The 27,998-nt window shown below is 37.8% G+C and overlaps 1 protein-coding gene across 2 annotated transcripts in view; it reads left to right on the top strand.

Annotated features, from left to right (window-relative positions):
• Positions 1 to 27,998, top strand: part of ROS1 (ROS proto-oncogene 1, receptor tyrosine kinase) — a 125,425-nt gene that overhangs the window by 73,249 nt on the left and 24,178 nt on the right. For both annotated transcript variants that reach the window (XM_066247903.1, XM_066247904.1), the window contains exons 27-39: positions 56 to 232; positions 2,603 to 2,805; positions 4,888 to 5,032; positions 5,802 to 6,034; positions 6,133 to 6,309; positions 11,379 to 11,547; positions 12,233 to 12,350; positions 16,758 to 16,948; positions 18,624 to 18,707; positions 21,698 to 21,833; positions 22,969 to 23,131; positions 24,611 to 24,675; positions 25,904 to 26,033. In XM_066247903.1, coding sequence (XP_066104000.1) covers positions 56 to 232; positions 2,603 to 2,805; positions 4,888 to 5,032; positions 5,802 to 6,034; positions 6,133 to 6,309; positions 11,379 to 11,547; positions 12,233 to 12,350; positions 16,758 to 16,948; positions 18,624 to 18,707; positions 21,698 to 21,833; positions 22,969 to 23,131; positions 24,611 to 24,675; positions 25,904 to 26,033 — 1,991 coding nt within the window. The remainder of the gene's footprint in view (positions 1 to 55; positions 233 to 2,602; positions 2,806 to 4,887; positions 5,033 to 5,801; positions 6,035 to 6,132; positions 6,310 to 11,378; positions 11,548 to 12,232; positions 12,351 to 16,757; positions 16,949 to 18,623; positions 18,708 to 21,697; positions 21,834 to 22,968; positions 23,132 to 24,610; positions 24,676 to 25,903; positions 26,034 to 27,998) is intronic.

The following is a 27,998-nucleotide window of genomic DNA, read 5'->3' as shown; positions in this document are numbered from 1 at the left end:
TGTTTGCAGTTGAAAACATATGATCTATTTTTTATTTTATGTTTTTCATGAATAGGAAAGACAATCATTAGCTTAACCGTGGACAGGGAATTTCTCTATTGGATCTCCACAGCAAAGGACAGCACACAGATTTATCAGGCCAGGAAAAGCCATGGGGCCATCCCCTCCCAGGTGTGGGCCCTGTGGAGCGAGCGGATCCTGGCTTACAGTTCGGCGCTGCAGCCTTTTCCAGGTAATACTGAAGTCTCAGTCTCAATCCACCTGTTCTTCCAGTCGGGGGCAGAAAAGTCTCATATGTCTCCTTCTCCAGGCTGTTTCTCCAGCTCCTTTTTTGTGTGTTCTTACCATTGCTCCACACTGCCAGGATTTGGTGTTTGCTGTGATTGCTGTTTGCCTTGAATCACGATTCCTTTCCATGTGTGTAAAGGGCTCGGGCCTGGCAGGCGACGGGAGACTTGGGAAACGCTTGTCCTGTCGTCCTCTCCCTGCTGCTCTTTCTCTTCTCAGTCCCCAAAGTTTCCTTTTCTGTCTTTTTTCTTCCCTGATGATATTTTAGACTCCCAATATTCTCACAAAGTATTGTATAAAATTTGAGGTCTTTTTTTTTTAAAGATAAAGTGCTATTTAGAATAGTATTATGTACTTCAACCATTTAACATGTGTAAATTTATGCTACTATTTTAAAATATTAAGTTCCTTTTTTTGATCTTTTAAAAAGTGTGCCACTCATGAAGCCTCATTTTCCTTCATTTGTTAATTCTAGAGTTGATTTTGAACTTGAATTTAGGATGTTATTATTGTGCCCCTAACTCTATTTCCACCATAAACCCTGTGGATTCTGTTGTGCAATTTTATATAATGCAATCACCTTTAAGAATGCATATGCCGGCCCTGGCCGGTTGGCTCAGCGGTAGAGCATCGGCCTGGCATGTGGAGGACCCGGGTTCAATTCCCAGCCAGGGCGCATAGGAGAGGCGCCCATCTGCTTCTCCACCCCCCTCTCCTTCTTCTCTGTCTCTCTCTTCCCCTCCCGCAGCAGAGGCTCCATTGGAGCAAAGATGGCCCGGGCGCTGGGGATGGCTCCTTGGCCGTTGCCCCAAGCGCTAGAGTGGCTCTGGTCGCGGCAGAGCGACGCCCCGGAGGGGCAGAGCATCGCTCCCTCGTGGGCAGAGCGTCGCCCCTGGTGGGCGTGCCGGGTGGATCCCAGTCGGGCGCATGCGGGAGTCTGTCAGACTGTCTCTCTCCGTTTCCAGCTTCAAGAAAAAAAATACAAAAAAAAAAAAAAAAAAAAAAGGAATGCATATGCCACATTATGGGAAGAACTGACTATATATTTACTATTGCATGTCATAATAAAAAAATGTTTGAGCCTAGCCAGGTCATGGTACAGTGGATACAGTGTCATATTGGAACCTGGAGGACCCAGGTTCAAAACCCCAAGGTTGCTAGCTTCAGCACGGACTCATTCAGCTTGAGTGCAGGGTCACTGACTTGAGTGTAGAATCATAGACATGACCCCATGGTCACTGGCTTGAGCCCAAAGGTCTCTGGCTTGAAGCCCAGGCTCACTGGCTTGAGCCCAAGGTCATTGGCTTGAGCAAGGAGTCACTCGCTCTGCTGTAGCCGCCCCTCGCCCCTGTCAGGGCACCTATGAGAAAGTAGTCAATGAATAACTAAGGTGACGCAACAAAGAATTGATGCTTCACATCTCTCTCCCTTCCTGTCTGTCTGTCCCTATCTGTCCCTCTCTCTTTCTCTCTCTCTCTCTTTCTCTCATACACACACACACACACACACACACACACACACAGAATGTTTGAGATCTGAAAACCAACCAATCAAAAATAAAAACATTACATAAACTTATGAGTCAAACCTAAAGTGGTTTTTGAGTTTTTTCTCAAGTTCTCTCTGCTCTTAAGGTACATATATCATTTTAACCTAAGTATAATTCCCCACTAGAGAGGGACAGAAATGAATGAAACAAAATCAATTTACGCTTGAATGTATTCACTTATAAAATATGTAAATTATAAAATATTTTTTAAAATGGAAGACTTTATAAATCAACTGAGTGCACATTTTGGTTAAAAAAATTCATTTTCCTCCTTGAGAAATTTAAGGTATTTTAAAAGTCCATGCAATATCTGTTTGAAGTTGAATAGACACACACATATATGCACATGTCTAAGAAGAAAAGTTCTAAAGCTAGAATGAGTTTTATAATTGGAGTTAATTTAAAAATATGACTAATATAATGTTCTCATTATTTCCTTCAAAATGAAACAAGAGTCAACTTTATTTTGCAACTGTCCAGGACGTACATTATTAAGGGTACTTTACCTCCATCTGCTGGAAACATTAAGCAATTACCATTTATCCTGCTCAGTTTTTCTAAGCATGTAACATGTTCAAGATGTATGGGAAAAGAATTTGTCTTTCTGTCCTGAATAACATTTGCAGCACTTCAATACATTATGCCTTATAAGTTAAATTAAAAAAAATAGAAGATTATATTACCCTCAATATTAACTAAATCTTTTGCTTCTCTTTTATACATGTATGTGCATATATATATTTAACTTTTTTTCTTTTATTTTAGATAAAGCATTTCTGTCTTTAGCTTCAGATATTGCTGAGCCAACTATACTTAACACCACTAACACCAGCCTCACAATCGGTTTACCGCTGTCCAGGACCAATCTCACGTGGTACGGCATCATCAGCCCTACGCCAACATACCTGGTTTACTACAGAGAAATTAATGGTGGAAAAAACAGCCCTGAACCAAGTTACAGAATGCTGGTAAGATTGGAGTTGGTGGTCTTCATTTCTTCACAAGATGCCTCTTTTTGATATGAAATTCTCAGTCACAATATTTTCTGTATCATTTTCTGAAATGTGCTATGATGCAAATGTGCTATAATAGCTGGTTCATCAAAACATTGTGTTCTTGTCTTTTTTTCTGGTAGTAAGTTAAGCTTCAAGGACATATGTTAACTGACCAGCTGGTAGGTCGCCACAGCAACAGTTTACTGAGTGTCCTGAAAGAACTGGGTTTGTTGCCATCTCCGATTATCTAATTATCCCCTGAGAGTGATACAGACTTGTTTTTGGCCTCTTCTGCAGTCTGCAGATTGAGGTGTAAGAAATGAATCAGGCTGAAAGAAAATTGCCATATAACTCTCTCCTCCATAGCATATATCTAATATAAATGTTTGTATGTTGTATTTTTTGTTATTTCCTATATATTGTGAAATGTGTCATTGTAGAGGGACTATGCTTTGATTTAGTATTGTATTTTTTAGCACCTAGGCTAGTACTTGGCATTGTATAGGCATCCACTATTTCTTGAATGAATAAATGAATTGGCATAATTTGTTCCACTGTAGGCATTGGTGTTTTAGTTGTCCTTATGATGAAATCATATGTATGCAATATTTTGCTTTGTGCTAATTATTTAACCAAGTTGAAAGGTGAAACTGACCATCACCGATTTGGGGTTAAGCACTGCATACTTTGCCAGGAAGTACAGCTGATTCTTGTTACTGCCTTTATTTTGTCTATTTTTATTTTTGTCTAACCTTCTTTACACATTTATTTTTATTTTTTTTAGAAGTCAGGAAAGAGAGAAAGAGAAGGGGTGAGAGGTTGAAGTGGGAAGCATCAACTCATAGTAGTTGCTTCTCCTGTGTTCCTTGACTGGCCAAGCCTGGGGTTTCAAACCAGTGGCCTCAGTATTTCAGGCAAACGCTTTACCTGCTGCACCACCGCTGGGCAGGCTCTTCACACATTTATTTATTTATTTATTTATTTATTTATTTATTTATTTATTTATTTATGTGATAGGAAGAGAGATAGAGAGACAGACTCCTGCATACATCCCAACCAGGATCCACCTAGCAATCCCTGTCTGGGGCCAATGCTCAAATCAAACTATTTTTAGAATGTAGGCTGACGTGTTCGATCCAACCAAGCTGTCCTCAGTGCCCAGGCCAATGCTTGAACCAATTGAGCCAATGTCTACAGGAGACGAACAGGGAGAGAAGGGGGAGGAGGGAGAAGAAGCAAATGGTTGCTTCTCCTGTGTGCCCTAATGGGGAATTGAACCTGGGACTCCATATGCCGGGCCAAGGCTCTATCTACTGAGCAAATGGCCGGGACCACTTTACACATTTCTGAAGTAAATTGTTTCAGAAGCAGATTGAATCATTTGGCTTACCAGCATTGGGCTGTGGCATTGGATGTTTCTATTAAAACAAATCTATCTTATTGTCTTCACATTGGTTAATATACATGAAAGGCAGTGGTTCTCAACCTGTGCGTACTGGAGCTTTTAACATCTCTGGGTCCAGGTGTCACCTCAGACAAATTCAGCCAGAATCTCTGGGGGTAGGGGGGATCCAGTAATCAGTATCTCCTTAAAATCTCCCAGACGATTCCAAGTACAACCCAAGTTGAGAACTACGGGTATAAAGAAAGTCTCCTTTCTTAAACTTTATTTCTAAGAATGGCGAGATAATGTAGCTTAATTCTCTACTTAGTCTACTATATTCGTGTATGTGTCAAATCCTTCCAACACGATCTTGCTGAATTTCTAATGCAATGCTATTGAAAGAGCGGACTCCTCTGGGAATCTAGCTTCCATGTGAAATCAGTATGTCACAAATTTGACTGAAGGTTGTCAGTCATTTAACATTTATTCTTGTAAATATTAAATAACTCAGGCTGGGCAGATTAGAGCAATGAATATGGTCATTCATGATCTAAGATTCAAAAATAAACTTTTTTGAGTCTTTTAATTTTTCTCTCTTTTAGATTAAATAATTCCTCCCCATTTGTACAAAAAGTTAAAATCACATATTGACTTTTTAAAATTAATTACAGGAATTTCAGGAGAGTATAGCCCTTATTGAAGGTTTACAACCATTTTCAACATATATGATACAGATAGCTGTAAAGAATTATTATTCAGATCCTTTGGAACGGTTACCTCTGGGAAAAGAGATTTGGGGCAAAACTAAAAGTGGAGGTGAGTTATGGGCTTGGTGTAGGTTGCTGGGATGGAATTTTGTGATATATGTGATGTGTATGTCTATGTTTGTTACCTAAATGAAATAATCTTTACTATGTGAGTTTTCTTAAAGCTTAAGAAGAAAATGTATTGATTGAAAAATATTTTGACGAACTGATTTTTGCTCTAGCAGCAGAAGATGATAAATAATATTCCATCAAAATGAAAAGCAACTAGAAGCTGAAGCATCCGAGTCAATGGTTTGACCAGGAAACGCATTCTTTGGTCTCACCACACAGTGTCACCCTCTTTCCATATTTTCATAGGTCTTTGCACACGTGGTGAGACAGCAAAATCAAGCCTTTTTTCTATGTGAATTTTGCTGAGGCCACTGAGATTGAAAGTAATATAATATCATTAATTTAAAGAAAATAGATCTAGAAACTAAAGTTGTTCTTAGAAGTGGTGACTGTTATGAGGTGATGCCATTCCTTTCAGATGTCTCTAATGACATTCACAAAACTCACCCCAATTTGGTTATTCATCATCATTGGCCAAATCCTGAAGCTAGAGTCAGAGAATGATTTAGTCATTAGGCAAAAATAAGCGAGAGCCTTTCAGGCAGCCTGTTAACGAACCATTATATAAGAGGCTGGCTTTCCTTTGGAACATCTGTCATTCATTCTGCTCACATGATATGACTATTCCTCAATCAAGACCCCATTACTTCTTTCCATCTTCCAGTGCTGTTGCAACATCCCTTGTCATGTGTTGCTATTTATTTCAGTACCAGAAGCTGTTTGGCTCATTAACACTACCGTGCAGTCAGATACAAGCCTTGTAATATCCTGGAGAGAATCTCACAAGCCAAATGGACCTAAGGAGTCAGTCCGCTATCAGTTGGCAATCTCACATCTGGCCCTAATTCCAGAGACTCCTCTAAGACAAAGTGAATATCCAAATGGAACACTTGCTGTCCTTGTTACTGGACTGTCTGGTGGAAAACTTTATGTGTTAAAGGTACAATGAGGGTATTGTATACTTTTATTGCCTTTCTCAAGTACAAGGTTTTGAAAAAATTAAGCGTTTTTCTTTTTCTTCTTTTTTTTAAACAAAAGGTCCTAGCCTGCCATGCAGAGGAAATGTGGTGTGCTGAGAGTCATCCTGTCACTGTTGAAACATTTGACACACCAGAGAAACCTTACGCCTTGATTCCAGAGAACACTAGTTTGCAATTGGATTGGAAGGCTCCATCTAATGTTAACCTCACCAGATTCTGGTTTGAACTCCAGAAGGTAGATCACACCATACACTTTCAATGCAATTTTTTCTTTTATGTTATAGAATAAGTTGGAAGTCCTTTTGCATATCTCTACAGCATTTTCTTGTATAAATAAAAAATATATTTGACCATATTTATAAATTGAGGGTTTGCCAGATAGAAGTGTTGAGCTATCTAGACTAATTTCTGATAGAAAAATTTTCTAGAGAGATTGATTTACTCTTAAAAGGCTTCGTGTATTCTAGATATTTATTTTGTATGTTGTTACTTTTTTGAATTCATTTATCAATTCTAGTACTTTTTTGGTGGAATCTTTATGACTATATACAGTGTCATGTCATCTGCAAATAATGACAGCTTTACTTGTTCATTTCCAATTTGAGTGTCTTTTATTTCTTCTTGTCTGTTATCTGTGGTTAGAACTTCTAATACTATGTTGAATAGGAGTGGTGGGAGCAAACATCCTTGTCTTGTTCCTGATCTTAAGGGAAACACTTATAGTTTTTGTCTGTTGAGTATGATGCTGGTTGTGGGTTTGTCATATATGGCCTTTATGACAACATGGATGGACCTGGTGATTATTATGCTAAGTGAAATAAGTCAATTAGAGAAAAACAAGTACCATTTGATTTCACTTATATGTGTAATCTAATGAATGAAATAAACTAACAAACAAAATAGAAACAGACTCATAGATATGAAAAAGAAACTGACAGCTGTCAGAGGGGTGAGGGTTGAGGGGCTCCGTGAAAACAGTGAAGGTATTAAGCAAAAAAATGAAAGCAACTTATAGACGCAGACAGCAGTGTGGGGATTACAGGAGGCCAAGGAGGTTAGGGGCTGTGGAGGAGGGTAGAGGGAAGATCAGTGAGGATGGAGGGAGACTTGACTTGAGGTGCTGAGCACACAATGCAATATACAGGTGATGGATTATAAAATTATATACAAGGAACCTGTATCATTTTATTAACCAATGTCACCTCAATAAATTCAATAAAAAAATTTAAAAACCTCCATGTAAATGGATATATTTTATAGTTTATGGACTTTATAATATTTTATATAATTTAGATGTTATCAACATGATTCTCTGGTTTAAAGTTCATAGCAATTTGGTGTTTTCTATGAAAGAAATAAAAAAATGAACAAGCAAAAACCTAAAATTTTGTTTAGAATTGTTCTTTCAACCATTTAAAGGCTTTTAGCAATAAGAAAGAAGTGAAATATAAAACCATTTTGATCTTGGCATATAAAACTATAAGTGTTCCTCATCCAGAAATCTTCATGCTTTAACTGATATAAAAATATCCACTGAATTTTAAAGTATTAATTAATCTAATTAATTTACTGCTAGGAAAACTCTACATTGATTTTTTTTTTTTACAGAGACAGAGAGAGAGTCAGAGGTCAAAGAGAGGGATAGATGGGGACAGACAGACAAGAACAGAGAGAGATAAGAAGCATCAATCACCAGTTTTTCGTTGCGACACCTTAGTTGTTCATTGATTGCTTTCTCATATGTATCTTGATTGTGGGGCTACAGCAGACCGAGTAACCCCTTGCTCGAGCCAGCGACCTTGGGGCCAAGCTGCTGAGCTTCTTACTCAGGCCATATGAGCCTGTGCTCAAGCTGGCGACCTCTGGGTCCTGAACCTGGGTCCTCCGCATCCCAGTCCGACGCTCTATCCACTGCACCACTGCCTGGTCAGGCTACATTGATTTTTATATTGCTGCATTTAGAATGGATTATTAAATTTTCATAATTGCTACATTTTATTTTCATCATCATATACTTCTATGTCCATCCACATTTTAAAGATTGGCTAGGAATCTTTTGTTCAGTGGTAACTTAAAAACGCATCAGTATAGTCAAGGCCTCATTTTTCCTTAAAAATGAAGTTGCTCCCAAGGTGTTTTCGTACTATGTAAGATTTTTTATAATCTTGTACATTTAGATAAAAACTATGAAAAATATGAAACAGTGAATATTGAGTTGATAAAGCCAAAGGCCATATATATAGTTAAATTGGACTTTTTCCATTAAATATGTTTATGGTGTTGTATTGCTTATTTTTAAATTTTCCATCTTATAAGAATGCAGTTAAATTGGAGAAATTGGAGGATCACTTAAAAAATTGTTTTTATTTAAATAAGCTTTAATGCAGTTCATTTTAAAGTCAAGGGGAAGGATGTAAAGTTTACTTCCCAGATCAAAGCAATGAAATGGGAAGGGACCTTAGAGATGATCTCTCGCCTCTCATTTTACTGATGAGAAGTCAGAGACCCAGACAGGCGCCAGCATGAGTCAGATATGACTAGTCAGACAGAGGAGGACCCCAGAAACTGACTCATTTCTACAGCTGGTCTTACTTGGGTGCTATTCATGGAAGGAATCTGAGTCATTAAATCACCCAATTCCTCAAAATTTAGAAAGAGAGAAGATGGATTCTGCTTAGTTCAGTTCTCATGACTTTCATGCAATGTTTTTTTTGTCTCGGAACTTCCTGTATTCTTACACTTGCTCAACACAAGTTCCAGAAAGATGACTTAGCAGATCATGAAGCTTAAATTGTTTCATACAGTAATTTCTACATGGTGACCTGCTATAGAGACTAATTGATGAGCACAGTGTAAGGCTAGGTTTTGAGAGGTTTAATGAGTGATATCTAGTCATAAAAGTCCATCTCTTTTGAACCTACCTTATGATAATAAAATAGCTGGGAATGAATCTATCACTCTATACTGAAACTCTGAGGAGCAGGGGATAAGAGTGAATATGTATCTTCTAAATCAATTTTTTTAGAAAGGAAAAAAGGAGACAGAGATAAACCTTTAGTCTCTTCTCTCTTTTCTGTCAAAAGTTTCTTGTATAGAAAATAAAGAAATTCAAGCACAAGCCTAAATTTCTACCTAGGTCTTAAATTTCATAGCTTATTTATAATAACAGTGCACAGAAGAAGAACATATTTGATTTAGGATGGAGAGAATGAAGTTATTTTATTTTGGCTTTTTTTTTTCATGGAAGCCCATTAATACCATGTTTCCCTTGGCTATCTATGGAAATCCCTGCCAGAATAAAACATTTTTAAAGTTCCAGTCTCTAAGACATCATAGTCTTACCATCTCCCAGCTCCTACACCAAATATTTGGAAAATCCCTCTGTGGTAGCCTACACCCCTGCACTTGTTGGCCTCTGACAAGTGGAAGGCTCTGACTCTCTTGTGACTTACTGGGGTGGCCCATGGCACCTCTCCAAGTTGATGGTCTGCCCAGAATATTCACTGCTGTGGTAAGGCTAATACACGACGGTTTTCCAGTAGTCCCATTGGTCAAACATCTCCCTGATATTTCAAGGAGCTGTGATAATTTCTGGATAATGTGGAATGTTGGGCCACCTAGACTATTCACCTAAAGTAGTTTCTATAGCAGATCATTAAGTAGGCAGGACCAAAAAGGGCTAAACTTTTTGAACTAGAGTAATCTCTCTCTCTCTGTCTCTCTCTCTCTCTGTCTCTCTCTCTCTCTCTGTCTCTCTCTCTCTCTCTCTCTCTCAGTGGGGTCAGTGTAAATGTTACGAATCCAATGCATCTGTTTCATTAGCTTATATGTCTCAGTGGGATTGATACATTTATAGGTTTATCAGGCAATGTCCCAGACGTCATCATTTCTTTTTTTTTTTCAATTCTTTCCCTTTCCCTTTTCCTTATGTAATAGGGTGGCCTGTTTCCTAACAGTGCTATAGAGAATCATTCCTAACTGAAAAGAAAACTAATATAAAGTGTCCATCCAATGAAGTCACATGACCTTGTAGTGCTAAATGAAAAAGGAGACGTAAAGTGAGGTTTATTTATGGAAGCTGACCTTCGTAGGAAATACTACTGGGGAAAATACACTAAGAACCCTTGACAAAATGCCACATCCTATGTCTTTTCCTATTTGTACATTTTTTTTAAATCACCATTTTCAAATAATGACATTAAATATGCAAATACATGAACTTTTAAAAAAGTGCTGTCACAGAAAAAGAAGTTTAAAATCAATATAATTAGAGACCCAGTATCTAAAGTGGAAGAAAAGATTTCTTGTATTTAACTTCTAACCTTGTTACTTACTGGCTAAGTGATAGCAGTGATACCAATGGTGGTGGACAAAAATTTTCTTCTTTTGAGGATCTCATCTTCCTTTGTACAATGATAAGGAATGCCAGTTAGATGTCTGAAAAGGATTTTGGGAAGGAAAACTAAATGTTGTAACCTATAACTCACTGTGGACCTCGTCACAGAAACATGTAAAAATATTATTATTTTAAAATTAACAAATCTGTGGACTAGAAAGTGTAATTGTTTTGACCTATCATTGTCCCTCAGCACTGAATTTGCATTCCTAGCCATCCTGATTTGATGCAGGCATGTATGATTAGAGAAAACAGAAGTTAAGCTCTATATCTTCTCCAATGATACATACAGTCAGAAGTATATGTCCTATCCTGTAATAAGAACTGTCATTCAAGTCAATTATAGCTTGTAAAAATGAAATAACTGGGCCCTGGCTGGTTGGCTCACTGGTAGAGCATCGGCCTGGCATGCAGGAGTCCCGGGTTTGATTCCCGGCCAGGGCACACAGGAGAAGCACCCATCTGCTTCTCCACCCCTCCTCCTCTCCTTCCTCTCTGTCTCTCTCTTCCCCTCCTGCAGCCAAGGCTCCATTGGAGCAAAGTTGGCCCGGGCGCTGAGGATGGCTCTATGGCCTCTGCCTCAGGTGCTAGAATGGCTCTGGTTGCAACAGAGCAACGCCCTTCTGGGGCAGAGTATCACCCCCTGGTGGGCATGCCGGTGGATCCCAGTCGGGCACATGCAGGAGTCTGTCTGACTGCCTACCCGTTTCCAACTAAAGAAAAATACAAAAAAAAAAAAGAGAAATAACTGTTGGTAGTAGGAATGATGTTTGGGGTCAAATATAAAGAAGCTCTTATTTTTTTTAACAGAAAATTAATTTTATTTAAAATTTAACTGCTTGCCTTGGTTTGTGAATTTCTATGTTTTCTTAAAGAAACCAAAATGTTAATTGAGTCTTCTTTTCTAGTGGAAGTACAATGAATTTTACCATGTTCAAGCTTCATGCAGCCAAGGTCCTGCTCATGTCTGTAACATCACGAATCTACAGCCTTACACTTCCTATAATGTCCGCGTAGTGGTGGTTTACAGGACAGGAGAAAATAGCACCTCGCCTTCTGAAAGTTTTATGACAAAAGGTGAGTACTAACATATAGCACACAGGAAACCCTGTAAGTTTCTCAATTCTTTTCTCAACATTTATTTCACCAATCCTAGAGGTTGCCATTTTTCTTAAAAGAATAAATTACTATTTCTAGAACTTGAGTGAAGAAATTGAAAAGAGCTAGTAGTTCTTATAGGCAGTAATGAGATAATACTCACTCGGTCTTGCAAGATCCTAAACAGAGCAATTATTTTTTGCCTTTCAGTATTCAGATTTCCTGCCTAGCTGTGATATTTTTACAGTAAGAACTAAATGAAAACAATGTTACTGAGTGCTCAATGAATATTTACTTACTATTATAACCACATGTTAAATATAAAAAAAAATCTAAAAAGTATATTAAATTTAACTAATGTTCTAGAAGGTACACTGTAACTCCAAGTTGATCTTTATAAGACATCAAGGGCAAATGCTCCAAAACTTACAAAACATTTTTTTTAATTATTTATTTCATATCAAGCTAAGTTATATTGTTAACCCTATCAGGAATTCATCACTAACAAAAACTTCAGATACTCATTTAAATGTGCACTTATATTTCTATATATTTCTTTAATGTATTTGTCTTTTCTCTTAGTAAATATAGTCTATAGAAACATGCTGTGCATCATATTTTATACTTCTGACATATCAATCAGTGTTTTCTTTTGTTTCTAAAGCTGGAGTCCCAAGTAGACCAGGCATTCCAAAATTATTAGAAGGAAGTAAAAATTCAATACAGTGGGAAAAAGCAGATGACAACGGAAGCAGACTTATATACTATATCCTTGAGATAAGGTATGTCTGTTGGCAGAAGTGTTTTATAAAATAAAAAAAAGCTAAGCAGGTAATTGTAAGATGTTATTAAATAAACATTAAAAATATTTATCACTGTGTATTTTATAAAGAAACAAGAAGGCTCTTTAGGTTAAGCACCACGAATGTATCATTACATTCTCTGCTCAGTTACTAACAGCTAGTCTTGGCACTTCAATTATAAGGCCTATCACATCAGTCTTCCCAGAAATCTGTAACTGCTAATAAAAACTGTATGGAAATAATTCCATCATTGGCACATGTCACTTATATTTGCTTAGTATCTATTCTATGCAAGAAGCTGAGCTGATGTTTAATGTTAGATGATGGTATGCATGTAAATTTCTGATGTTAATTTGTTTTAGCAAGATGAATAAATAATGTCTAGTGAAAATTGTTCGTGAACTAGGTATTTTTCAGAATGTAAAATTGGGTATAGGTCACACAGGATTCTCTAGCCACCGTGGAGATTACAGTTCTCAGAGTGTTCCCAGGGACTGAAAATGTGCCTTTGATGAAAATGAATCAGCTGATGCACGTACCCAACCTCAGATCCCGCCAGTGTGAGGAGCTGTGTGAATCATCATTGGCTCAGATGAACGGATTTCGTGCCAGCATGAAGGGAGAATTCCAAATTCCACAGACACGCCCCTCACGGGACTATGAAGCCATCTTTTAAGGAGCTCCAAGGACAAAAGTCATTTCCATAATTATAGTCCTGGCTACTTGAGCTTTAGATCTATTTTTGCTTCATCTTGTTCTGGCATTCCCATAACCTTAAAAAATATTCCTGCTCATGCGAGAGAATGACATTAACCATATTTCTAAGGGAAACCTTATTGAAATTTTTGTTACTGTTTTTCATACAAAATGAAATACATTCTGATCTGCAGAACTGTCTTGATGGTCTGTGACTGTAGTTATGTTCACCAATCAGGCCTCACCATGGTCTTGCGGGACCCTTGTAGCGTGTCCCCTCCATAATACCTGAAGTGCACAGCTCTTCAAATACTTTGCATTTTCTTGCCCCAACTTTCTACCCTCAGGACAGGGACTGTGAAACAATACAATAAACTGCTGGACTTTTAGTATCTCAAAGTAACTTCTTCAGTCAGGACACTCTATCCTGTGTACTTGCTGATAGGACAGTGCTAGTGATAGTACTAAGTGTATGAACTTGAGAACTGAGCAGACTGTATTCTTTTACAGTTCTAGATACTAGAAGTCTAAAATCAAGGTGTCATAGGACCACGCTCCCTCTGAAGTTCTCAGGGAAGAATCCTTCCCTGCTTCTTCTTAGCTTCTGGTGATTTCCACCAATCCCAGCCATTCCTTGGCTTGCATCACTCGTCTCCGGCATGGTCATCACATGATGCTCTCTGTGTGTGTCTGTGCTTAAATTTCTGTCTTCTTAACACATTACTGACCAGCAACTTTATGCAGAAGTTATCTCATGTCACCGGCTACGTTTTTGTAATTGAGTAGGAAAGTGAAACAATATAAATAAACTTCAGTATACTTTATTTATTCATGATGAATTTAAATGAAACTTTGTACATATCTGCTACATATTATATTTTATACATATTATATATTTTAGTAAGTTTTTTGGTGTGGTATACTGTATAGCAATAATTGTACAATTGTTCTATTTGGTGGTGGTATAAATTGGTTTGAGAAACAACTAAATCAAAAAAATCATCACTTAAAAGTAATTCTATCACTTCCCTGATGCTCCGTAGATCACTAAGGTTGGTAGTTACATCCCAAATATTTGAATAACCCTCCAAAGTTGGTGTAATATCATTTTCAATCCACTCTTCTTCAAAATCACTTTCACTATCAGATCTTATTACATTTCTTTTTTGTGGTTTTGGTGGTCTAATATCCGACTCATTACTGTCTTCCAGTAAACTATCAATTTCTACATCACTACAATATATTTCAAAATCACTCGGACAATCAGATAAAGTGTCTGCATATAATTCATTGAAATGTTTTTCACCTTCACAATCCATCACGGTTGAAACCTTCGTAATACTATAATTGTAATAAAAACCTAAATATATCGAGAAAAGTCACTTTTTTATAATAAATTGAACAGAACAAAAATTTTACAATATCCTTGATATGTATGTTCAAACTGTGAGCAATTAGAAGATAGTCCAAGTTTAGATGGCTGGACACTGATTGTGTTTGCTCACTGATTCAATTTTGCGGTCTCACGCCTGGAGGAGTGAGAAGAAAAGAAGTCCGCATGAGAATATAGAATGATATGCTGTTTTTCGAACTTCAACCCTCAGGTTGAAGAGTCACAAATACAATAGTCTTATATTACCCTGAGTTGCAAAAATTGAAATAGCTAATACAAGTATAGACATGAGTTAACTCATGAGCAGTCTACATTCAGAGGGCATCAAGCCCTGGCTGGTTATCTCAGTCTATTGGAGCATTGTCCTGAAATGTCATGGTTGTTGGTTTGATCCCCTATTAGGGCACATATGGGAAGCAACCAGTAAATACACAAAAACAAATGAATGCTCTTCCGTGTTTCTCCCTCTCTCTCCCTCTCTCTTGTTTTGTTTTCTCTCTCTCCTTTCCCCTTTGTCTCTCTAAAATCAATCAATCAATAAAAAGGGGGATCAGTCATTATGTTTGAGCCTATCCTAATGAAATATGATCTTTTTAACTTGATTACATCTGCAAAGACTTCATTTCCAAACAAGGTCCTATTCTCAGGGTCTGAGTTGGCATGAATTTTAGACGTACACTATCCCAGTACACAGACCATGTTTAACTTCTTACTTTATTCCACTTTAAATTTAAATTTTCTCATCTAAAAACGAATACAAATATCTACCTCTACAGGCTGTTGTGATGATTCAGTGAAATGGAGTGACATAAAAAACACAGTATGGTGTGTTGTGAATAGAAGGTTCAACCAATGTCAGAGTTCTTCCTTCTCTTTCTCAAGGGCTAGTAGCTGGGTAGAGCCATTTTATAAATTTTTTTTTTTTTCTAGAGAACTTTATTTTTTATTTTTATTATTTTTTTTAACAGAGACAGAGCGAGAGTCAGAGAGAGGGATAGATAGGGACAGACAGACAGGAATGCAGAGAGATGAGAAGCATCAATTATCAGATTTTCGTTGTGGCACTTTAGTTGTTCATTGATTGCTTTCTCATATGTGCCTTGACCATGGGGCTACAGCAGACAGAGCAACCCCTTGCTCAAGCTAGCAACCTTGAGTCCAAGCTGGTAAGCTTTGCTCAAACCAGATGAGCCTGCGCTCAAGCTGGTGACCTCGGGGTCTTGAACCTGGGTCCTCCGCATCCCAGTCCAACGCTCTACCCACTGCGCCATCGCCTGGTCGGGCCATTTTATAAATTTTTAAGAGTCTCTTTCTTTGGATCAGTGTTTTTTGGGTTAAACAATGAAACTGTGAACGCCTCACATGAGACTTCACAAAATGTACAAAAATACTGTGTCATAAAGCGTTCCTCAGGACACTCAGCTCCTGTGACCAACTCTGCCACTCTGAGCCTCCTGATGTTCTCGCCCATTCCCTGCCCCACACAGGAGCACCCTTTGCTGCCATTGTTCATCTTGCAGGACAGCTGCTCAGTTAGTAGGAAGAGAGCCGGCTTCCATTACTTAGCCCTATGCTTACTGTGGGTTGGTACCAAGTCCTAAAACTGCTGTGGTCTGAAAAGTTTCAGACTTCTTATTGTCAGCAAAGACATAACTGGAAGGCCTTCAGTCTGTGGTTCTGTTAAAAAAAAAAAGACAACATTCAGTTACATCTTTTAAACCCAGTTTTTGCCCTCTTTTCATGTTTCACGTGAAGAATAATGAGGATTGACTTCGAGGTGAGTGTAGGCCAATACAAATGACATCAACAAAACTTGGAATCTCAGACATAATAACTGGTAACCGAGCTGTTATTCCTTCCTTATCAATTGTATATTTTGTATTTTATTTTATCTGGATATGGTATTTGGAAACTAAAGATATAGAAACAAAATTAAGAAAAAGAAAAAATTCTCAATTAAAAATTATGGAAAAACTGTCTTATGTGTTTGGAATTCTGAAGAAAGTTTATACATTCTGATGGTAGGAGAAGGTTCTTCAGCTTCCTCTGGGCCATTGATTAGTCATTCCTTTCCTGACGGGCTGTGTTGGTTGGCCCTATTCATTGCTGGGATGACTTTATAAGACTCTGCTGTGTTCTGTGGCCAAACCATGTGAGAAAATGAAGATCAAGGGTAATGTGTGCGACAGAAGATGTTCTAGAATTCTGTCATTAAAATGATATATGAGCATCTAGAAATAGCACATATGGTGTCTCATATATTTACTATATTCACGGTTTTGCTCTTTCTTTTACAGAAAGGGTACTTCAGATGATTCACTGAGCCAGAATTTAATGTGGAAGAGGGCATTTAATGGATCCTGTAGTAGCATATGCACATGGAAGACCAAAAACCTAAAAGGAATATTTCAGTTCAGGGTAATAGCTGCAAATAATCTGGGATTTGGTGAATATAGTGGAACCAGCGAGAATATTTTATTAACTGGAGGTATGCCACCATGTCTGTATACACACTAACTTATTACACACATGTTCAGAGATAAAAATAGTATATTCTTAACATTAGCAATAAATTGGGTGTTTGTATAACTTAGCATCCATGCTACTGAATTATTCATTTCATCTGATATGCTCTTCTTAAAACATCAATATCATGGTCATTTTCCTCCTTAGTACTTATCAGCTACTCCTTAATGCCCACCTCATCCAGTCTATGCTCCTAGACAGACTTCCACGGCTATCCAAGAATCAGGTCTTTATCTAACCTTATTATCCTGTTCCTGGTACTCTCATCTTCTATACAACAGACTTAAAACTATACTTTGTCCTTTTCCCAATATTTACACCTTCCACCTTGAATCCTATTTCAGTTTATGATGCATCATCTTTCTAGTCACATAAGTTACAATTCTCAGTACAATATTGCTTTTCCCCTCTATACAGTCACTAGGTTCTGTTGATTTACCATCTTGGTTTCTGTATGATGAGTTCCCCTATTCCTATTTCCACTTCGGCTTTCCAAATTTAAGCTCTTATTTCTTGCCTGTGCTCTTGGCTTACTCCCATGCTGACAGTTAATCTAGCCAAAGTGCAGCTGGATCTGTTAACCTCTCTCTGAAGTGCCCAAACTGGCTCTCCATTCACTGTCTTCAGGACCATGTACAAACTTTTGTGTGGCATTTAAGGCCTTCTGTGATTTGTCCTCCATTTGTGGTTCATTTCCCCCAGGATTTATCTCTATGCAGTAGCCAAATCAGACTGCTAAAAAGCGTCAGCCTGGAATGTAGGTCCCCACAACCTCCCATTCAACCCATTCCAAGGCATTTCCTTTCCCTCACTTTCTGTCAATAAAAATTCTTTTCATCCTTCAAGGCCTAACTTAAATGAATCCAACGTGATGCTTAACTGACCCTCCTTATGCAAAAAAAAAAAAATTGCATTTTACTCATACAGTCCAGTATTCTATATAAAACTTTCATCATTACTTTTTTCCTTTTTTATCATAATTAGTCATCTGGATAAGAGCTCAGCAAAATTTTTGTTTTTAAAGAACCAAATAGTAAATATCTGAGGCTTTGCAGACTGCATCTGACCTCTGTAGCATATTTTCTTCTTTCCTTTTCTTTTTTTAATAGTACTTTAAAAATTATTCTTAGCTCATGGGCAGTACAGAATCAGGCTGTGGCCAGATTTAGCACACAGGCCATAGTTTTCCAAGCTCTGTCTACATGTTTATCTCTTCTACTCAACTGAAACTACCTAAGAGTAGGTACCATGTTTTCATGTCTATATTCCTCAGTTTAATACCCATGGATGAAGTGTGTGTAAGGATGTTATAGAGAAATAATAATCCTGACTATATCATATGTAAAGACTGAGATTTCTTTGTCCCAAATTCATTCTAAGGATCATACATGTTTTTTTGGTTACTTTAAAATAGAAACCTGGGTGCGGACATCCCTATGATGTACTGGTAAACTGGCTCTTTGGGTGGAAAAAGTGTAAAAAAAACATTGATTTTTATTTCCAGAGATATAAATACTCTCACCTAGCTAACTTTAAGCTCCCTAAAATGTCATAGGAGCTAGTTCTGATGTCTCAGGCTGGGTCACCAGGACTATCTATTCTGTGAGTTAATTTATTTTTCTCATTTATTTCATTAGATGGTTTTTGGATACCAGAAACAAGCTTTATACTTACTGTTATACTTGGAATATTTCTGGTTGTTATAATTCCATTGACCTTCGGTAAGTAAAATTTTTTTTAAATAGGTAATAAATTATTTGCTTAATTATACTAATTGATGTATCTCTTAGTTTATTTAATCTCCCACATGAAATAAATTCATAAAATTTACAATATTACCTTTGGCTATACTTTTATCAGCATTATCTTTTGTGAATTGTTTTTCTGGATCTGGGAGTAACTATTTTATGAGCAATATATTATATTTACACTTTATGGCATACTTTAGATAAAACTACTTGGAAGAACACTGAACAGTGACTTTAACTTTTTTTAAAGTAGTATTTGTTTCTGATTGACTATGTAACAAGTGCTTTGTGGCTTATAGTTTAAAATAAATAAAATTTTCTCTGGGTACTTTTTTAAAAAGGTTAGGCTTACTGCGAGACCAGTGGCAATCGTTGGTTGCGGTATTTTGGTCTCCCGGTAGACAGCATGGTGTGGTGGGAATGAGCAGGGCCTCTTATGCAGAAGATCCACTTCTAGCTTGTATGGTCCACTCTCACTTTCAGATGTCTGACTTGCTTATTTTAAATCCCTGCTTATTTACAAATGACCAAGAAAACAGAGGAATTAGATTAGGTAGATAGAAAACTGGCTACTCCCCACTATTTTTTTTTTTTTTTACTAATGTGCTAGTCCTAAGAGTCCTTTAATTTAAGATTTAGTTTAATGATGAGAAAATACAGCGATAACCCCAAAAGGGTGGCCAGATATTGGGTCTGGCGAGCTATTAGAGTGATTGTACATCTGAGAGGCTCATTCCTATTGTTTCAGCATAAACATTGATAGCACTCTCTTTCACTCCCTTTGTTTTGGAATATAAGATATCTGGTCGCTCTATTATTATTTAATATTAAAAATACCTGATATGCTGAAACATTACAAGAAAAGCATGGTATTTACTAGAAAAGAACGCTCAAGTATGTATTCAGGAAATTGTTGCTTTTTATTTTTCATAAGCAAGGAAAAGTGAGAAGAGAACATTTAAGGAAAGGTTATAAATGTGAAACTGAAATATCTCAGGATAATGAAAGCCAGTTGTTTCACTAGGTTGTTCTAAATCTTCATTTTTCCTCAAACCACTTGGAATCAAAAGCTATTAGAGAAAACGTTGAAACTTGAATTCAGGTTCCTTTCCACAGATTCCACTCAGATAATACATGCAACTCTTTCAGCTAACTCGGAAAGCTAAAAATTTCAGCTGCCCCTGCCAAGATATTAACCTGTGGTTCCAGGGAGTCTAAGTATCGCACAGCTGATGCTTGTGTCACTAAGCCAGCCCCTCCAGAGCTGCGCGTACGACTGCAGTACATTTGGCAGTTGGCATATATAGGCTTAGTCGCTCGTCTGCTTTCCTCCTGGGAAGGAGTATTACGTGAAGAATCTTCCATCTGACCTTTGCTTTCCTACTTGTGCCTCACCATTGTTTAAACTCATAACTCTAGTGGATGAACATGAGATAATTTCAGACAACCTATTGTGCTTTCAAGACATCCTATGGATATCTGACTTTCTCAGGACGTAAAAGGTCTTTATTCTATTTGAGTACAGTTAAGCTAACCTGGTTGTTAAGGAGCAGTGCATGTACTTTTAATAGTAGGGGTGTGTAAGTGCATGAGAAAAGACTGAGTTATGAAAAATAATGAAAAGTAGCAATTGTGTTAAAGTTTGTATTGTGCTAAGGGCTCTCATCAGTCATACTTATAAATATAAAATTGAAACAAGGGTTTAAAAATAAGCACTGACTGCCTTTGCTGGAGGGAATAGTCATGTCTAACGTGCAGCGTTAGCCATGTGCTGGGAGCAGAGGGAAAGATAAAGCAGGGAAATGCAATTGCTGACCTCGGGAGCTTGCCATTTAAAGAGGAAGGTGAGAACTGCCTGTGTGAAAAGATAAATAGTAACATATGTGTTAATCAACAATTAAAGAAGGCAATGAATGGCACATGGAATACACAAGACGGCGACATAAAAGTGCTAAGAGCCACAATTAGTCTTGTAAGTTCAGAGATGAGAGATCAGTAGAGGTTGCAGAAGTCTCAGGAGATGTCACTGAAGGCGGGGACATTCACCTGGGCCCATAGAAATGAAGAGGGTAGTGAGAGAGAGCATTGTAGGTTTGAGAAATTGCTTTAGCCAAAGTACGTAAGCTCTATCCCTGTGTAGGCTTGCAAATGGAATATCGCTTGAACAAAACTCTAACTTGTTGAATTCAGGAGCTCCTATGGAATAAAGTTCAAATGTTTGTGATCTAACAAAGCATAGTTGCTGTCTTCAGCTTCTGAGATAATATTCCAGGATAGATAGATGATCATTGACATCAGTGTGTTCTAGTCTTCAAAAATATCATTGTTTTATGATTATAAAAATAGTATTTGCTTCTTGTATGAAGAACCAATACAAATCACCCATGATTTCACAACTAGGGAGGACTACTGCTAAACCTTGGATGTGTTTCATTCTAGTAGTGTTTCTGTATATTTGAATATGTGTATATGAACAACAGAGGATATATACTCTTGTAATCTGCATTTAGAAAAAGCATGCCATTGTAGTCATTATATGGAAAGCACTCCCCAGTCTACTGAGGAGTATAACCTGGACACATCTGGACTCAAATGAATTTGTTTCACTAAAAATTGTTATGCAAGTGTGTTTTGGTCTGACTTTGGTTTATTGGTGATTTTGAAAAATAAATTCTAACATTAAGGTACTTCAACTCGTTTATAACAGCAATAAGAAATATATTAAATTTTACTCTGATGTAAGATGAAAAGTGAGGAAGTGTAAGCTGTGCTTTTCCTATGGCTTTTCACCTAGATTTAATTAGCTTTTTATTATTATTATGCACATATTTCTCAATCAAATTTTGTTATTTTAGCAATGGTGTTCTTACAGATAAATACTTAAAAGATGTGTTGTTAACAAATCCTGAAGAGAAAAGGAAGCAATGCTTTAGTTTGTAAATTATGTCCTTTTTTCTTTACAGTGTGGCATAGAAGATTCAAGAATCAAAAAGTTCCCAAGGAAGGGCTGACAGTCCTCATAAGCGAAGACAAGGAGCTGGCTGAGCTGCGAGGCCGGGCAGCGGTGGTAGGACTGGCTAATGGCTGCTCTGCAATACGGTGCGTAACTGGGGCCATAGTCATGGGGCCCCTAGGCGAGGACCAGCAGAATTACCAAGTTTCTGCCCACAATCCTGCCTTAATTATCAATAACACACCCTTCCACTCTCAAATGTGAGCTGGGGTAGATGGGAAATGATGTGGTTATCCTATCCTAAGGAAAAACAAGCAAAAATCAGCTTGTTTCCCAGTGTTTTGCCACATAGTTCAAAATTAAATGAGAGAAAGAGATAAATATTTCATTGAAAAGAGTAGATGGTACCATGATTGGTTCAGCCTAAGACATCTGGAAGAGAGGAATTTCAAGACTTTCGTGTGTGTGCTATTATTCAGTCTAGATGAGTTTTGAACGTCTGTTGTCATTATAACTAAAGAAAGTATTTAAATGTCCTTTTACAAAAGATGCTGTATTATGGTCTATACCAAAAGGAATTATACAGTCCTAGGCCTTGAAATTTATAACTCAAGTCCTAAAAATGAAGGATTTGAAGTAGAAACAGAGGTGATCTGAATTAGCTATTCAGAGGTGACTTTTCCTTAAGAAAAATTCAGCACATCTGTGATTTAAGATTCTTTTTTGAAAACTCAAAGCAATTTAAAAGTAGATGAATTTTTTTTCCCCTCAGAATATTTCAAGTGAGAAGCTTGGCTTTCTGAACATTAACTTAATGGGAATGGAGATTATTTATTTTTGGTCATAGTAAATTTTGTTTTATATAGGAGATCAGGTATGTGAAATAGTTAAAGTAAATCCAGATGTATTTCTTACTAATTTGCAATAGCTTTTTACACTAATTGCTAACCTGAAGAAATTAATAATTGATCACTGTGACAAAACAAGCTTCAGCAAAAAATCTTGAGGCAACTCATACCCGAGCCTGAGTCTATCAAATGGAAGGTCTGAGGAAGCAAAGGATGTGGTCTGTCTGGGTTTTAGCATAGGGAAGGGATATTCTGAATGGTGGAATCGGGGAGGAATAGGAACACAAAATTCCACATCAGTCTATCACATAGAATGCACTACAGTGTTGCAAAGCCATGAGATTTCTTTCTCATACTCTTTCGAACACTAACAGCAACACTAACCTGCAAACCATATGAATTTTGGGAGGCCAAATATATTGTTATTTTCTAGTACTCTTCCAACCCAAGAGGAGATTGAAAGTCTTCCTGCCTTCCCTCGGGAAAAATTGACTCTGCGTGTCTTCTTGGGAAGTGGGGCCTTTGGAGAAGTGTATGAAGGGACAGCAGTAGACATCTTAGGAATTGGAAGTGGAGAAACCAAAGTAGCAGTAAAGGTAATATGGATCTTTATCCTTGCATGTCAGCACATTTACATGGATTTACATGGATACAACTAAAAATGAGTGATGCTAGTTGAAAAGGGAACTGATGGAAGGTAGGAGCCTCTTCACAATTACAGAAATTATGTTGTTTTCCTTTCATTTCCTACATAAGCTCTAAAATTAATAGTGACTTCTATGGTTACTGATTAGTGAGGACCCAACACTTTCCCCCTTCAAATACACGATAAGCAAAGTGGGGTTGTTAAACACATTCTCAGGGTTCAGGGTTCGAGGCAGTAGGACAGACTGTAAAGATTTTAGGCTCCTGGCCAGATTGTGTCAGTTACAACTGCCCCTCTGCCATTGCAGGGCAAAGGCTGCCGCACTCAGTATGGAAGTCAATGAACGCGCTTCTGTCCCAGTTCAGTTTTATTTATGATAACTGAAGTTTGATTTTCATATAATTTTGATGGGTAATGACATAGTATTCTTTTTTGAAAAAACTTTTTCCAACCATTTAAAAATGTACATGCCGATTATACTTCAATGAAGCCAGAAAAAAAAAAAACCCAAAATTTTGTCACAAGTAATTTTAGATTACAAACTGTACAAAAATAGGTGACAAGGTGAAACTGGATCACAGGCTGTATTTTGCTGACCTGTACTACACAATTATTCACCATGGTATATTTACTGTAGTTTTAAAGAAGCACAGGCTAGCATCTCAGATATTTGTGAAACTGTCTTTGGACCAAGAGATGATGAATCCTTTTGAGCAATATCTTGATTGCAACTTGTTAAGAATTTATTATTTTGGGGGCAGGCTGTACAACCAGAAAAGCTGACTCTCGACTGGTTTAAATAAGTGTTTCTATTTCTCATACAAGATGACTGCTGGCGTTAGTGCAGTGCTAGTAGTGTATCTGAAATTTTCTTGATTTTGTACATGTGTGTTGCTTCATGGTCCCAAATGGTTGCTAAATAACAGACATCAAATCTTTGTTCAGGCCAGAGCATTCATTCACTAGAAATGAGCCATATTTGCAAGGGGGGGGCTGGAGAGTTGCTGAACATGATTTTCATGATTACTTCAGACCAGTTGCTGGGACTGGGCACCTGGCCCCTAAGAAACAAATTAGGGTATTATTAGCAAGGAAGCCAGGGAAACAGATATTGAGTAGAAAACTATGAAAATTAAGAAATTAGCTTAAATGCCAAATTTGGTCTCTTTTTTAAATGTCTAGATTCTGGAGAGACTTTGTATAGATATTCTTATATTTTTTTATCTGTTAGATTTTTTTTTTTTTTTTTGCTTAAATACTTTCAATAACAGGAGTATCTTTTGAATAGGTTTTCATAGCATATGTGTTATCCATGATCTGTTTCAAGCTTTCAGGGTGGATAGTACAAAACAAAGATTGTCTTCATTAGTTCACTGAGGTCACAGAAATGTCTGCTATTAAATTTTTGGCTGTTTTTTATGTTGCACAGACTCTGAAGAAGGGCTCCACAGACCAGGAGAAGATTGAATTCCTGAAAGAGGCATATCTGATGAGGTATCAGGGCAATTCTGAAATAATTTTCACTTAATATGGGTAGGAAGCTGATCGGTGGATTTTTAATGTTCAAAAATCACTTGACAGAATAACTCATGCCTCAACTCAACAGAAATATTTCTGTAATGACAAATATTTTATAGAAGCCAGTCTTCCAAACCTGGGCACAGGAAGTCCTTGGGCACAAAGTCTTCCTTCCTTTTACCTTCAATAAGAGGTGCATTTTGTGAGTGACTTCTGAAACTGTTCAGCTTTAACCATGCTAAATATCAGGGGTCCCCAAACTACGGCCCGCGGGCCGCATGCGGCCCCCTGAGGCCATTTATCCGGCCCCCACCGCACTTCTGGAAGGGGCACCTTTTTCATTGGTGGTCAGTGAGAGGAGCATAGTTCCCATTGAAATACTGGTCAATTTGTTGATTTAAATTTACTTGTTCTTTATTTTAAATATTGTATTTGTTCCCGTTTTGTTTTTTTACTTTAAAATAAGATATGTGCAGTGTGCATAGGGATTTGCTCATAGTTTCTTTTTTTATAGTCCAGCCCTCCAATGGTCTGAGGGACAGGGAACTGGCCCCCTGTGTAAAAAGTTTGGGGACCCCTGCTATATATGATAATGGTTAACTAGACCGAGTGAGAGAGAGTTCTCTTCAGTACAATGATGCCGATGAAAATAATCGCTTGTCTAGGTAAACTGGTCTTCAGCCTCCGAGTTGGCTGTTGGTCATGGAAACTGCTTAAAGACACCTTAATGGGAAGACGTGAAGCGGTGGTCCCACTCTGTGGGTTCTAGTTATTAGATTGAGATTTTTCTTTTTTGACATCTTGAGAAAACAGTCATAGCCAAACCTGCTAGTCTGAATTCTCTAAGAAAGAAAGAATGACATTTCATACTTGTGATGATCAAAACATGATTTCAAATATCTTTTGAAGGCGAGAATGAGTTAAAAGTACTTTCTCTTCCAAAACACAAAATGCTTAATATAATATGATTTCTTCTAAGACTTATCCCACCGCATAGGCACTGGCCACTAGGGGTTGCCGTATTACCTCTGTAAGGCAAGAACACAGAGCAGCACTTGGGAGAGGAGGCTTTCATTTAGCAGAGAAAAAAAACCTGGGAGTTTTGATAGAAACTGTAGATAAGCAACTACTCTAATCCCTAAAGGCCCTCAGCTAGGGCTCCTGTCGCTGTCATGTGATCCCGCCTGTCTCTCTCCACCTTTAGCAAGTTTAATCATCCCAACATTCTGAAGCAGCTTGGAGTTTGTCTGCTGAACGAACCCCAATACATTATCCTGGAACTGATGGAAGGAGGAGACCTCCTCACCTATTTGCGTAAAGCCCGGATGACAATGGTAGGTAGGAAATGGGATCTGCAGTATTGGCTTTGTAATGCAAATGTCCTGTAATTCATCTTCTTTAAATTCAACAGGCTGCAGTTTTGGCCAATGGAAGAACCTTAGAAGACATCTTTGGAAAGAATTCTTATATTTTCTTCTTGTTGGATTAGGACAATTAGCACCCGGGGCTAATTTTTGGCGTTTTCTGATTATTTGCACCTGATTTCAGTATTTAACAGGAAAATAAGTCCCTCACTGCTAGAATCATGCTTTCTGAAGAACAGATTGTGTGGAGGTGGGAAAGGCCCATCGTTCTCTGTCCTTAATCTGTATGTCTGTTTCTCCCAAATTGGTATTTCCTGCCCTTATGTCTTTACTAGACTATTATGTCCTCATGTAGTTGACATATCTATTTGGATTGTAACAGACATCTCAAACTTATTCTAGGCAAAACAGAATTCTTGATTTCATACATTCTCCTCCATGCCATCCATCCAATTTATTCTGCTTTCTCTTTTCCTGCAACCATGCTGACAGGTCCCGTTGGCTCTGTTGCTCTGCCTGCAGGCCCAGTCAGTCCTTCCTCTGTTCTCGCTCCAGTACCTAGAGCAGTGCCTGGCACAATGGGGACACTGGAAATACGGTGCCAGGGGACAGCGACTCCTAGGAGACCTACTTTAAACCTCAGATGAGAAACACATGAGACAAAACAAGTGACTAAAATTTTAATTTGTAGATTTAAAAGTTTGGCTTTTATTTCCATCAAAGTACACATTATATGGCGAAACAATTTAGATACATGACAAGGTTTATGTGAAAAAATAACAGGAGTTTTTCACTATCTCATGCCATGCTCTCTCTTTTCCCTGCACTCCAGGCTTCTACTGTTTCTCTGATGCTCCCCTCCCTGTTCCTGAATACCTGCTGCTGCTGCTGCACATTGGTTTTCAGCTTTGAGGGGAATCTATTGACTGCCTACTATGAGAGATGAGGACTTAACCCTCTTAGACTTACTCATGCACCAGCCTAATCCACACCAGCTTTACACACAGAAAAACTTTATTTCTTCTAGCCTTAGAATCACAATTTTCAGACAAATCAGTATTGCGGGTTTATATTACTATAAGTACTGAATTATCATTTACTGCTGAGGCACTCAAATGCTGACCATGTTTTTTTCTTAGGCCAGTTTAATGAATGCATCTTCTTTTCCATTTGCTTAGTTCTCTCTATACCTAAGCTTCCTTACAGAATTGGAACATTTTTCTCAGTATGGTGAAGTAGGTCAGATAATCCAGTCTGTCACAATTTGTTTCGTGGGCGCTTCCCTCCTGAGGCCAGGACTGGTGCTTGTCCTCTGGGCTCTCTACACAGCTGTCATCATAGGGGTTTCCTTCACGTCTGCCCTGGTAATTTCCATGTTGGACCTTTGTTTCCTCTGTTTTATGACTTCTTTGTTCTGTTTTAGGAAAGAGAAAGCATGCATAGGAGGCTAAATTGCCTTTTTTTTTCTCTCTCTCTCTCTCTTTCTTTCTGGGAAAATATCCTTCTTTATTCTTCTTTCACTCTGGATTAATAATTTGACTGATTCTAGGTTGAAAACCCTTTTTCCTCAAAGACAAATCCACAACATCTTTGTTTTCTAGCTTCTACGATTGCCTTTAAGAAGTCCTTTGTCCTTATGGCTCTCAATCTTAGCATCAGTGACCTGTGCTCTGCCCCTCCTCTTTGGAAAATTTTAGGAACCTCTCTTTATCTGTGTCACATTTTACCCATCTCAATATTCATCCTGGAAAACATCCTTCTCAATTCTGGAATTTTTTTTCATGTTATTTCTTTGATAACAAAAAAATCTCTTTGTTCCCTCTATTTCCTTGTTCTAGAAACCCTATTAGTTGGATAATAGACAGCTTTGGTTTACCATTTGGTTTTATTCACTGCTCTCTCCTATTTTCCAACTCTTTGTCCTTGATTCTGGTA

Source organism: Saccopteryx bilineata, chromosome 12 (genome assembly GCF_036850765.1).
Source record: "Saccopteryx bilineata isolate mSacBil1 chromosome 12, mSacBil1_pri_phased_curated, whole genome shotgun sequence".
NCBI classification, from domain to species: Eukaryota; Metazoa; Chordata; class Mammalia; order Chiroptera; family Emballonuridae; genus Saccopteryx; species Saccopteryx bilineata.
The sequence above is the reverse complement of the archived record's forward strand: the minus strand, read 5'-3'. Positions and strand labels throughout refer to the sequence as shown.